Source organism: Chiloscyllium punctatum, chromosome 10 (assembly GCF_047496795.1).
Source record: "Chiloscyllium punctatum isolate Juve2018m chromosome 10, sChiPun1.3, whole genome shotgun sequence".
In the NCBI taxonomy this organism is placed as follows: Eukaryota; Metazoa; Chordata; class Chondrichthyes; order Orectolobiformes; family Hemiscylliidae; genus Chiloscyllium; species Chiloscyllium punctatum.
The window spans coordinates 56,400,078-56,414,412 of NC_092748.1; the positions used below are offsets into that span (position 1 = coordinate 56,400,078).

Here is a 14,335-nt window from a genome sequence, read left to right on the forward strand (position 1 = left end):
GAAAGCCATGCAGACACATGGACAATGTGCAAACTCCACACAGACAGTGTCCCAGGGGTGAAATCGACCCTGGTTCCCTATTCCTGTGAAGCAGCAATGCTAACCACTGAGCCACCATGCTACCCTTCAGTCAGGAGTACTGAGTAATGACTTACCTAAGCCTCCACCTGAGGTCCTCATCATCACAGATGCCAATTTTCAGCATCCATAAAATCTTCCACTACTTATTGCATCCCCTGGTTAATTATCAGCAAGCTTGATTGTCAAGCCCTTATTCTACTCTTATTGAGAGTTGCATATAAACTTCATTCTTTCCTTGCGATGTGCCTGAGGAAGAACTCATAGGCCCCAATGCATCTGTCTTTACCATTTCATCACAACACCAATCATTCATGCTATCCCTAATGATCACTAGCTAAAAGAATAATTACCCAGGGCACTGATGAAAGAAAAAACAATTGCAATTATGTATCACTTTTCATTGTCTGAAGTCATTCCAAAGCACTTTAGTTAACTTAGTGTGCTTTGAAGTGTTGTCATGGCGGTTAAGTTGATGATCACTTTGCAAACATTAGGGATCCACAAATGCAATTAAATAAATGGGCAGATAATCTACTTTTTGTGATAGTATTTTAAAAATAACTGTTGCCTATGACAGTTCATGGCCATGGCTTTTAATGTCAACAGTGTTGCACAACCTCTTTACTCCAAACTGTGAGCAGTAATTTCTGGACAGCAGTTCTGTCTGGTACTTAAGCAAGCTATTTGAAATAGCTGAACCTAGAGTGTTACTATGTTGAGTTGAGTTCAAATCAAGCACAACAAAAGTGTACTGTTTACTTTATTTGTGGGGAATAAAGAAGGAGAAAAGGATTATATGAATTTATGTATGTTTTTAGTTAACAAAGTATTACTGTTGAAGTTAGAATTTCATTATTGCAAGGGAGGTTTCATGTATTTGTCCCTGTGGAAGCTTTATTTAACCACACATAAGTCAGTAATCAATGTTTGTTTGATCTCACCAAAAACAGGCTTGTTTTCAACTATGATGAGAGAACTTTCCAGCATTGCACATGCGAGTCCAAAGTGGATTGTTTTAGATGGAGATATTGATCCAATGTGGATAGAGTCACTCAACACAGTAATGGACGATAACAAGGTTAGTATTTTGCATGCAGTTGAATTGTCAAAATGTGAGAAACAATCAGTTTTGCATAGTTTCATATTTTATGTCGCTACAGTAGGATTAATTTCTAGCAATTCCACTTTTGGCTCCCAACATGGCATGGTATTGTTCATCAATGTAAAACTGGTGTAGTCCAAGCATCCCAGATATTGGACCTTGATCATAATGAAGTTGAAACTGTGGGGGAGATCAGCTTTCTGTGATTAAGGCTTGGGCACACTCCTAGACTCTGGAAGGGGAGGGGCATGGGTTCACTAATTGAAAAACACTTGGTACATAATAAAGTGACCTGGCATTGGCAAGACTGGCATTGATAAGGGATAATCCTCCACCATTGCTGTTGACTGCCCCCACAGACCCCCTCACTTCTTTACTCTGTGTCTAGATTCACCCACAATCTTAGGCCTGGGTAGGTGTTGTACCAATAGCAACAATCAAGGATCGGGGGCAGATCAGTGGCTGACCAATCAATGTTTGAGTGGTGTTTACTTCAGTGGACCTTCCCTGAATGGGGTGACATTGGGCTTTCACCAGCTCTCTAGCCAGCTGTCCATTAAATACCACTGGTTGGGGATTTTCCATATTGTGTGACCTCCTCTCTTAATTATATTGACTTTTTTTTAAAAGAAAAACCACCTCTATTATCCCTCATTTTGTTTGTTTATTATTGGACTTTTTTGTTTTAAAGTCATTTCTGTGAACTGCAGTGGGTTAACTTAGAAGCATTATTATTTCAGGAAAAAAATACTAGCATATGTGAAATAATTTACCAATTTATCATGAGTCAAATAAATTTGGAAATTTCATAGTTATTGCAATTATTAATGTTAAGAGAATCCATCAAAATAGAGCAATTTTGAGAAAAGAATATCTGAACGTGGTAGAAATATAGTTTCCTCAGTACATCACTCATGAAAACAAATGAGAAAAAATTTCTCTATACTGAGAAAGAATGAAAAAACTATTAGAATTACACTGAAGGCAAAAAGATATAAGCGCAAATCACTTAGCCAGTAGTAATTTGACCGTAAGATATAGAAGTTAGTATAGCTTCAAGGCACCAAATACTATCAATAAGGTCGTGGCTGATGTGATTGTTATCTTACTCAACTTTCCACCCAACACAGCACTGTAAATTCCTCCCCCCAACCCCTCCAAACTCTTAACTCGTTTCACAGTCAAAAATCTATCAGGCTCGGGCTTGAATATGTTCATTGATCCTGCTTCTACTGCATGCTGGGAAAGAAGATTACAAATACCAACAAACGTCTCCATCTTAAGTGAGATACCCTGATGTTGGAACAATGTTGATATAATGGTAATTCAGTCTTGTCATGATGTAAGGGAGAGTGTATCCTTTCTTACCCTGCAGGAAGGTCACCTGTTCAGTGTGGTTCATCCAATCTTGGACTTTATCTTTGCCCAAGAACAGGTCACAATAGGCCAAATAGCTTAACACTGTCATTGAGAAAATGTTAGATTTGAACAGCAGATGTGATAGCAGAACGTTTAGCACAATATAATCACCAGAGAGAGCCTGGCTTCAAGAAGGGTAAACCATCCCTGAAAGATTAGAGTTCTTTAAGGAGGTAACAAGCCAAGTAGATAAAGGGGAACCAGTGTTCATAATCTCTTTGAATTTTCAAAAGGTGTTCAATAAAGTCCTGCACATCAGGCTAATTAATAAGATGAGATGTCAAGATTTTATGAGTAGTATATTAGCTAACTAATTGGATTGGCTAACTAATAGAACTGAGAATTGGGATAAAAAGGCATTTTTAGGCCTGCCATCTATAACTGCAGGAAAGCAACTGAGATCAGTACTGGAGGCATATTATTTATGATATATAGTTATATTAGTGTCTTTGAGGGAAACAAATGTACAATCACTATGTTTGTGAATGATACAAAATGAGGTGGGAAGTCAAGTAGTAAGGATAACACAACATCTACCGAGGGATACAAACCGATTAAATGAGTGTGTAAAAACTTGGCAAGTGGAATATAATGTGGAAAGTGAGAGGTTGGCAGGAAGAATAGAAGAATACAATGTTGCTTAAATGGAGAAAGCTGCAACACAAAGAAATCGGGGGACTCTCATGCATGAATCACAAAAAGCTAAGTTCAGTGGGTAATGGGAAGGCAAATGAATGTTGGCCTTTATTTCAAATGGTATGGAGTGGATATAAAAATAGGTAAGTCTATTAGGCATGTATCAGATTACAGCTAGAATGTTATGAACAATTTTAGTCCCCTTATCTAAGGGCATTGGAGGCAGCCTATTGAGGATTCACTAAGTTGATTCTGGGTATTTTCTTAAGAGAGGTTGACAGGTTGGGCTTGTACTCAATGGAATGAAGAAGGAGGAGAGGAGACCTTATTGAAACATATTCTCAGGGGATTGTTGCCTCCCCTGTGGGAGGCCCTAGGATCAGGGGGCATAATCTCAGAGGAAAGGGTCATCTATTAAAGACTGAAATGAGCAACAGTTTCTTGTCTGAGCATAGTGAATCTGTGCAGCTTTTTTTCTCATCAGATGGCTGTCAAATCTGGTTCATTAGGTACACTCAAGATAATCAGATTTTTTTGTCAGTCAAGGAATCAAACATTATAGGGTAAGTCAGCACAGTGGAATTGAGGATTATCAGATCATATGTGGTCTCATTAAATGGCAGACTTAATGGGCTTAAAGGTCTACTTCTGTTCCTAGGTCTATGATTAACTCTCACCTGTGGCTCTGATTATTTGTTCATATGTGTGGCATATGCCACTACACCCCAGTAAAAACAAATACAAGATTTAGAAGCTGGATCAGAATCTAGACTTCAATAAGACTGCATTGACCCAGTCCTCTATTGCATCTGAATGTATCTCCAACCATCTAGATGCATATTGCCAATGAGCCAAGATAGGCCTGGATGAGAGTACGTGGCTGAAAATGCACAATTCTCCATCAATCCAGTTCAAGCACAAGTGATGTTTATCAATTTTTTATAATCTGTTATGAGTCCTGTAATGATTGGTGAGTGACATAGCAGTATGTGCTATGGATTGGAAGTTTTGTTGTGAAATGTACAGAAGTGGCTGAGGTCATAGGGTCATTTTTCATTGGAAAGGAGCTGCAGTGGAACCTGGCAGCCATCTGAGTCACTGAGAAGCCCTTCCCAGAACCACACTGCCCTCCTCACTGGTATGAGCAAGAGGCTAGAAAATGTTTCCTAAACATTATGTACTTCATGCCCTTGGCCAGCAAGACATTGCTGGAAGGGATTCTATCAATACAGCCATAAGTCAATCACCAAAAGAGAGTAAAGGTGGCACCAGTCATTGTTGACACATGGAATATACACATCCTCTTTGACAGCATCACAACCGACAGACCTGAGAGGAGAACTATTTTTGTAAACAGCTGACTAATTACATTGTCCAGATTGATACTCTTCCATGAGGAGGATCACTACCTGAGGAAGGTCAGCTTAACCAGACAGAAAACAAGTTAAATACAGGATTCCATTGAAGAGCTGCAAGTTGGCATTATGCCTATACCTTCAGCTAAGCTGGAACTTAAAAGATACAGATATCCCACTCCCTACAGTTTTACAAAAGAGGCATAAGTTGATGCAGAGGCACAAGGAATAGAACACTAAACCGATTACATCTTCCTTTAAATATTTGGTTCTAATTTATAATGCTGTTGAGAATATATTTCATGTGACTGAGAATTATTTTGGTATAGTCTAAGTAAATTGCTGGCAAGTCTTTGAGTCGGAGCTGTAATACTTCACACACTTATTTGACTTGCCTGATCAGCTGGGATAATTGCCCTTCCTCTTCTTTTTCCATCTCCTGATTACTTTACTTCTGCAAAAATTACCATCAGAGATTAGAATAGTAGAATATTTACAATTCAGAAGCCATTTATTCAGGCCATCAAAATGGATCTCCGCTAATGCTATTAAATTAATTAAACCCCACTATCTTTTCTTGTGCCTGTGAATTCTTGCTCTTCAGGTGCTTATGCAATTCCCTTTTACAAGCCATAATTAAATCTGCCTCCCCTGCCGCTTCAGGCAATGCATTTCAACTTGGGCAGGAATAAACAATATTTTATAACATTTTCAGGTGGTACGTTAGGACTCCTCCTTACCTATCTAAACTTGCTTCAATACTCCATGATATATTTCAAGAGAATTTAGATCAATCAGTATTATTATCACTTCCTTTTTGGCCCATCTGTAGGAGTGAACTGGCCTGTGTCAAAACCAGAGAAGCAAGTATTAGCCCAACTCTTGCCATCTCACTATGCCAACTTTCTTAAAGTTGTTGATTGTTAGTAAATGAAATTTACGCAGTTTTAATCAATGGTCTTGGAAGTAAGCAACAAGTGACACTGAAATGATGTAGATCTGTTACATATTTGCATATCAAGTAATCAGATCTCTTATGATTTTTTGTTCGATATGTAATACCATTGGAAATGAGACAGGAGAAGATGTCAGGGAGTTTTGGGAATTTGGGAAGTTGAAATTTGGCAATGAAGGAAGGGGGTAGGATTAAGAATAGCTGCAGCTGGATTAAAGCAAAAAATTGCACATGAAGAATGGCTAAAACCTGCGTGGTTTGGGAGCTTTAGACCTGGGCGTGTTTGTGAGCTTTTGTTATGACGATAGTAAAAATTGAATCATTTGGTGAAATTTTGTTTTAGAACTGGGTCAACACTAGCTTTGGCAACATTCACTCTGGGGGAAAAAGAAAGATTGATACTTTTATTGATTTATTTCTGCCTGAATCATCCTCAGTTGTGAAACTGGAATTTTGTAAGGATAGAACTAGCTAATTCCCTCCCTTGAAGAAATTTGTGAATTAGTTGGATATTCATAGTCAGTTCAGAACTTTGCTGGTAATTTTTCTGTTCCAGCCAATATATCATCAGATTATTGAACAATTTATGTTCAGTACCTTAACCATTATTCTGATATGATCCTACCATTAGTAATGCTAAGTAAGATAAGGGCCCATGGTGTTAGAGGCAATGTGCTAGCATGGATAGAAGCTTGGCTGTCTGCCAGAAAGCAGAGTTGGGATAAAAGGACTTTTCTCAGGATGGCAGCTGGTGATGAGTGGTGTTCTGCAAGATTGAGTGTTGGGACCATTATACATTAACGATCTAGATGAAGGAACTGAGGGCATTTGGCTAAATTTGCAGATGATACAAAGATAGGTAGAGGGACAGATGGTATTGAGGAGGCAGAGAGGCTGAAGAAGGAGAGGTTAGGAGAGTGGGCAAACAAGTGGAATACAATGTGAGAAAATGTCAGGGCATGCTCTTTACTAGGAAGAATGAAGACATGTACTATTTTCTAAATGGGGAGAAAATTCAGAAGTCTGAAGTTCACAGAGACTTGGGAGTTCTAGTCCAGGATCCTCTCAAGGTAAACTTACAGGGTGAGTCAGTAGTTCAGAAGGCAAATGCTATGTTGGCATTTATTTCAAGAGGACTTGAAAGCAGGGATGTACTCCTGAGGCTCTGTAAGGCTCGAGTCAGTTTTGGGCCCCATATCTCAGGAAGGATGTACTGGCCCTGGAGCGGGTTCAGAGGACGTTAATGAGAATGATCCAGGAATGAAAAGCTTAACATATGAGGAACATTTGAGGACTCTGGGTCTATACTCAATGGAGTTTAGAAGGATGAGGAAAATCTAATTGAAAATTATAGAATACTGAATGGCCTGGACAGGTTGGATGTTGTGAAGATGTTTCCATCAGTAGAAGAGACTAGGACTCAAAGGTACAGCCTTAGAGTAAAGGAAATAACTTTTAGAACAGAGATAAAGGGGAAGCTCTGCAGCCAGAGATTGGTGATTCAGTGGAATTCACTGCCACAGAATGGAGGCCAGGTCATTTAGTATATTTAAGACAGAGATAACTAGATTCTTGATTGTCAAGGGGATCAAGAGTTACAGGGGGAAAGCAAGAGAATTGGGTTGAGAAACATATCAGCCATGATTAAATCGCAGAGCAAACTGGCTGGGCTGAATGGCCTAATTTCTGGTCCTATGTCTTATCGTCTTATATTGTACAAATAAGATCCCGGAATGAACACTGGCTTGATCCTGTATCTTTAATTTGTGCAGTTGGCTGACATTGTGGTTAGTCATGGAAACGTATTCACATGAGACTTGCAGATGTTTTCTTTAAAAAAGCTTTTGATTGATTCAACTTTAATTGTTACACGTTTCATTGATAACTTAGTAGATAAGTAATTTAGGAGAAAATGTGGACTGCAGATGCTGGAGATCAGAGTTGAAAATGTGTTGCTGGAAAAGCGCAGCAGGTCAGGCAGCATCCAAGGAGCAGGAGAATCGACGTTTCGGGCATTAGCCCTTCTTCAGGAATAGATAAGTAATTTGTCATTTAAATATTATTACTATCCCTAGGTGCTGACTTTAGCTAGCAATGAACGTATCTCTTTATCAACTTCCATGCGGTTGCTTTTTGAAATCAGTCATCTACATGCAGCAACTCCTGCAACGGTATCCAGGGCTGGTATAATATATGTCAATCCTCAGGATTTAGGGTGGAGTCCGTAAGTACCTAGTATATTTTTACCTGAATCTGAATTCTCTTTACTGTTTCATTTCTTTAAGATTATTCTTATATTCAAATATGTCATCAGTTTTGATTTCTTTGTAGATATGTCACTAGCTGGATTGACACTCGCAAAGCCCAGTCAGAACGAGCTAATCTTACTATACTATTTGACAAGTATGTTCCCTTCTGTCTGGAACAAGTCCGTTGTAATCTTAAAACCATCACTCGAGTTCTGGAGAACAGTATTGTGCAGGTACAAAGTAATATTTTTGAACTCAAGCACAATGTATCAATGGAAGTTTTAAAAGTTTCTTTTCAGTGTGATAAATTTTTTGACGTAGGTGTTACCATTGTTAAACACAGGAAGAGTCCTTTAGATTCATTAACCTAAGACCTTGGAGTTCAGGTTCACGGTTCTCTGAAAGTGGAGTCGCCGGTAGACAGGGCAGTGAAGAAGGCTTTTGGCACAATTGCCTTCACCAGTCAGGGCATTGAGTACAGAATTTAGGAAGCTATGTTGCAGTCATACAGGACATTGGTGAGGCTGCACTTGGAGTATTGCGTTCAGTTTTGGTCACCTTGTTATAAGAAGGATGTTATTAAAGTGGAAGGAAGAAATTTACAAGGATGTTGCCAGGACTCAAGGGTCTGAGTTACAGGGAGAGGTTGGACAAGCTAGGACTACTTTTCTTCAGAGCATAGGAGATTGAGGGGGATTTTATAGAAGAGTATAAGATCATGAGAGGCATGGATAGGGTGAACACACTCAGTCTTTTTCCCAGGATTAGGGAATCAAAGATGAGAGGGCATCATTTTAAGGTTAGAGGGGAAAGAATAAAAGGGTACCTGAGGGGCAACCTTTTTACACAGAGGATGATATGCATGTCGAATGAGCTGCTAGCGGAAGTGGTTGAGGTGGGTACATTAACAATATTTAGAAAGAATTTGGACAAGTACATGGATCGGAAATGTTTAGAAGGTTATGGGCTAAGTGCAGGGAAATGGGGTTAGCGTGGATGGACATTTTGCTTGGCATGGACCAATTTGGGCAGAAGTGCTTGTCTCCATGCTATTTACTCTGTGACTCTGGACTGAAACAACACACCAGTGCAACAAACTGCACAGTCTGCCACAATTTGCATTAAAAACTTTGTTGTGCTAAACTCTAAATTTTAGATTGTTTCATAGAACTATTTTCTTTTTGTAGACTTTATGTTCGCTATTAGACTGCCTATTAACTCCAGAAAATACTCCCCCAGACTCTGCACGTGACATCTACGAGATATACTTTGTTTTTGCTTGTGTCTGGGCTTTTGGTGGAGCATTATTTCAAGATCAAGTAAGTATTGGTACATAATTTCGTTGCTTTAAATTTTAATTTTAAATTCTTTAAGCCAATTTTGACAGTATTAGGCAAGAACTTTCAAAAGCTGATTGGGAGCAGATGTTCGCAGGTAAAGGGAGTCTGGAAAATGGGAAATCTTCAGAAATGAGATAACGAGAATTCCAAGCCAGTATATTCCAGTTAGGGTGAAAGGAAGGGCTGGTAGGTATAGGGACTACTGGATGACTAAAGAAATTGAGGGTTTGGTTAAGAAAAAGAAGGAAGCATACGTCAGGTATAGACAGGATAGATCGAATGAATCCTTAGAAGAGTATAAAGGCAGTCGGAGTATACTTAAGGTGAAATCAGGCAAGCAGAAAGGGGTATGAGATAGCTTTGGCAAATAGAGTTCAGGAGAACCCAAAGGGTTTTTACAAATACATTAAGGACAAAAGGGTATCTAGGGAGACAATAGGGACTCTCAACAATTTCTTCTTCCAATCCTCCCTTTTCCTCCAGACGAAAGGGGTAGCCATGGGTTCCAGCTATGCCTGCCTCTTTGCCTGCCTCTTTGTCGTAGAACACTCCATCTTCCAGAATTACACCAGCACCATTCCCTACCTCTTCTACTGCTACATTGATGCCTCGGTGCCACCTCATGCACCCACGAGGAGGTTGAACAGTTCACCAATTTCACAAACACATTCCACCCTGACCTCAAATTCACCTGGACCATCTCTGACACCTCCCTCCTCTTCCTAGATCCCTCCATCTCCATCCACGAGGGCCGACTCAACACTGACATTTTTTTTATAAACCCACCAACTCCCACAGCTACCTGGATTACACCTCCTCCCACCCTACCTCCTGCAAAAATGCCATCCCGTATTCCCAATTCCTCCGTCTCCACCGCGTCTGCTCCCAGCACAACCAGTTCCACCATAGAACACACCAGATAGCCTCCTCCTTTAAAGACCGAAATTTCCCCTTCCATGTGGTTGAAGCTGCCCTCCAATGCATCTGATCCATGTCCCACACCTCCACCCTTGAACCCCACCCCTCAAACTGCAACAAAGACAGAACCCCCCCGACCTCACCTTCCGCCCCACCAACCTCCACATAAATGCATCATCCACTGGCATTTCCGCCACCTACAAACAAACCCCACCACCAGGGATATATTTCCCTCCCCACGCCTATCCACTTTCTGCAAAGACTGTTCCCTCCGTGACTACCTGGTCAGGCCCCCTTACAAGCAACCTTCCCCTCCTGGCACTTTCCCCTGCCACCGCAGGAATTGCAAAACCTGTGCCCATACCACCCCCCTTCACCTCTATCCAAGGCTTCAAAGGAGCCTTCTATATCCATCAAAGTTTCACCTGCACTTCCACACATCATTTATTGTATCCGTTGCTCCCAATGTGGTCTCCTCTACATTGGGGAGACTGGACGCCTTCTCGCAGAGCGCTTTAGATAATATCTCTGCAACACCTGCACCAATCAACCCGATCACCGCTTGGCCAAACATTTCAACTCTCCCTCCCACTCTGCTGAGGACATGCAGGTCCTGGGCCTCCTCCATTGCCATTCCCTCACCACCCGAGGAAGAAGAACGCCTCATGTTCCACCTTCAACCCCAGGGCATCAATGTGGACTTCACCAGTTTCCTTATTTCCCCTCCCACCATCTTACTCCAGTTCCAACCTTCCAGCTCAGCACTGTCCTCATGACCTAACACCTTGAACATATTGTCTAGCTAACACCAATTGTTACAGTTAACCTGAGAATGCAACTTATAAAAAAACATTTTGTGATTTATACATGAAAGAAGTGAAACTCTCATGGTATTCGAACAGTTAAAGACTCACCAAACAATCAAGGTATTTTTCAAAGTATAATTTCAGTTACATCACACTGTAAACTTTTGCTGTAAATTCTATGTCTTACAATTGTGTCCTCCACAACCACCTAATGAAAGAGTGACGCTTCAAAAGCTAGTGTGTTTCCAATTAAACCTGTTGGACTATTACCTGGTGTTGTGTGATTTTTAACTTAGCAAGATTTATACACTTAATGGTAAGGTCCGAGGGAGTATTGCGGAATAAAGAGACCTTGGAGTGCAGGTTGAAAGTGGAGTCGCAGGTAGATAGGATAGTGAAGAATGTGTTTGGTATGCTTTCCTTTATTGGTCAGAATATTGAGTACAGGAATTGGGAGGTCATGTTGCAGCTGTACAGGACATTGGTTAGGCCACTTTTGGAATATTGCATGCAATTCTGGTCTCCTTCCTATCAGAATGATGTTGTGAAACTTGAAAGGGTTCAGAAAATATTTACAAGGATGTTGCCAAGGTTGGAGGATTTGAGCCATGATCTATATGGACTTCAGTTAGGCATTCAAAAAGGTCCCCAATGGGAGATTGGTTTGCAAGGTTGGATCTCATGGAATACAGGGAGAACTAGCCATTTGGATACAGAACTGGCTCAAAGGTAGAACACAGAGGGAGGTGGTGGAGAGATACTTTTCAGACTGGAGGCCTGTGATCAGAGGAGTGCCACAACGCTCGGTGATGGATCCACTACTTTTCGTCATTTATATAAATAATTTGGGTGTGAGCATAAGAAGTATAGTTAGTACATTTGCGGGTGACACCAAAATTGGAGGTGTAATGGACAGAGAAAAAGGTTACCTCAGTTTACAATGGGATCTTGATCCGACTGGCAAGTGGGCTGAGGAATGGCAGATGGAGTTTAATTTAGATAAATGTGAGATGCTACATTTTGGGAAAGCAAATCTTAGCAGGACTTATACACTTAATTGTAAGTTCCTAGGGAGTGTTGCTGAACAAAGAGACTTTGGAGTACAGGTTCATAGCTCCTTGAAAGTAGAGTCTCAGATAGATAGGATAGTGAAGAAGGCATTTTGCAGGCTTCCCTTTATTCGTCAGAGAATTGAGTATTGGAGTTGGGAGGTCATGTTGCGGCTGTACAGGACATTGTTTAGGTCAGGTTTGGAGTATTGTGTTCCGTTCTGGTCTCCTACCTATTGGAAGGATATTGTGAAACTTGAAAGGGCTCAGAAAAGATTTAGAAGGATGTTGCTAGGTTTGGAGGATTTGGGTTATGGGAAAGGTTGAATAGGCTAGGGCTGTTTGCCCTGGAGCATCGGAGGCTGAGGGTGACCTTATAGAGGTTTATAAAATCATGAGGGGCATGGATGGGGTAAATAGTTAAGGTATTTTCTGTGGGGTGGGGGAGTCCAGAACTAGAGAGCATAGGTTTAGGGTGAGAGGGAAAAGATATAAAAGAGACTTAAGGGGCAACTTTTTCACGCAGATGGTGATGCATGTGTGGAATAAGCTGCCAGATGAAGTGGTAGAGGCTAGTACAATTGCAGCATTTAAAAGGCATCAGGATGGGTATATGAATAGGAAGGGTTTGGAGGGATATGGGCCGGGTGCTGACAGGTGGGACAAGATTGGGTTGGGATATCTGGTTGGCATGGACAAGTTGGACCGAAGGGTCTGTTTCCATGCTGTACATATCTATGACTCTAAAAGAAAATTTAAACCCTGCATCTGGAGGAACCCAGCTACATTGCTGGGTTGGAGCATTGACCTTGTCATGCAAGAATGGAATGAGCTGGTTTTTGTTTTAATTCACTCACTGGATGTGGACATCACTGACTAGACCAGCATTAATTGCTCATCCCTCAGCAACATTAAGAGTTAATCATTTTGCTGTGGGTCTGGAGTCACATGTAGGCCAAACCAGGAAAGGATGAGATATTTCCTCCCCAAAAGGACATTAGTAAACAAGGTGCTTGGATGACATTGGTCACTGTTCTCATGCATTTCTGGTTGTCAGACTGAGAGATCCCACACATGTACTCATTGTTCCCAGGAAGTAGCCTATGGCAAAGACATTCAAAGTGACAGTCACCTTCACAGCCATCAGGAGAGGACAGCTTCTCACCCCTGCAGCCCTCAGCTCTTGAATCTGACATAGTTCTGAGACAGTATCCTGTGACATACAGATCCTGCATTGGCACTTCACTCATCCTCACGAAATAGAGTTGGGGGTGAAAATCTCTCATCTTCACTCATCCTGAGGTCCTCCATCACACTGGTCTGCTGCTGCTCCTGGGCCTGCCATTGGCCCAGGTCATCTTGCTTCGTTATTCACCTTCTTAGGTTGGCAGCTATAGAGACCAACATCCCAGAGCAGGGTGCAAGACTTTGGCTAGAAATGATGTATGTTGGGAACATAAGAGTGGAAGAAGTTCTTAGGTCTCAGGCGAATCAATGGTGGCAGACCCTGCAGATGATGGCTATACACACTCTTCTATACCATGAAACACATGCAGCATCTTGATCAAGAGAACCATATCTCCATCATTCATCCAAATTAAGCTTCAGAATGTGCGCCAACTTGGTAAAGGTATCGCGTCAGCTGAACGACCAACACAATACATTCAAATACGGACTGCTTCCTGCCTCCAACCCCACCCCATCTCACACCCATGTCAATAATTCAAGTTTTCATTGCATTCAGTGCAAGCTGTTGTTATACTTATCAGACAGATACTGAGGTGATGCTTTCCACTCTTGGAAGTTGTACAAATAATGGGTCACCTTTGGACAGCAGTCACCTCTTTGTCACTCTGCTGCTAAATTCAGCATGATTGAGATGCCAATGATAAATTTCCAAGGTAATGCAAATTACCTTTGACCAGCATTTGAATCCTAAGCACATTCACTCTGCATATATTGCCAATTGGTGATGAAGCAATTACAAATTTAAGGTAGCAAATGCCTGATTCACCTGTTTTCCCCGAAATGTCCTAGCTTCTGTAATGACAACAGTGAAGCTAACCTTGATTACTGTAAAAACCAATCTGATCTACCCATATCATTTAGGCAGAAACCTGCGGTCCTTTCTTGGTCTGGTCTATATGTGACACAAGACTCACAACAATCTGGTTAACTGGCCTCTGAAATGGCCTAGCAAGCCAATCGATTATGGACATAGAAAATAGGAGCAGAAAATGCCATTTGGTCCTCACGCTGCCTCCACTATTCAATAAAATCATGGCTGATCTATTTGCATTTCAAATCTCACATTTCTGTCTACCTCCAATAAGCTACGATTTTTGAAGAAAAGGGAATAAATCTGTCTCTGCATTAAAGGTATCACTGGACACTACTTCCCCCACCTTCTGTGGCAGAAATTTCC

General features: G+C 41.1%; 1 protein-coding gene across 1 annotated transcript in view; it reads left to right on the forward strand.

Annotated features, from left to right (window-relative positions):
• dnah9l (dynein, axonemal, heavy polypeptide 9 like) overlaps positions 1 to 14,335 on the forward strand; it is a 428,305-nt gene that overhangs the window by 200,722 nt on the left and 213,248 nt on the right. Inside the window, exons 43-46 of the mRNA XM_072579200.1 lie at positions 1,032 to 1,159; positions 7,624 to 7,772; positions 7,880 to 8,030; positions 8,985 to 9,116. Coding sequence (XP_072435301.1) covers positions 1,032 to 1,159; positions 7,624 to 7,772; positions 7,880 to 8,030; positions 8,985 to 9,116 — 560 coding nt within the window. The remainder of the gene's footprint in view (positions 1 to 1,031; positions 1,160 to 7,623; positions 7,773 to 7,879; positions 8,031 to 8,984; positions 9,117 to 14,335) is intronic.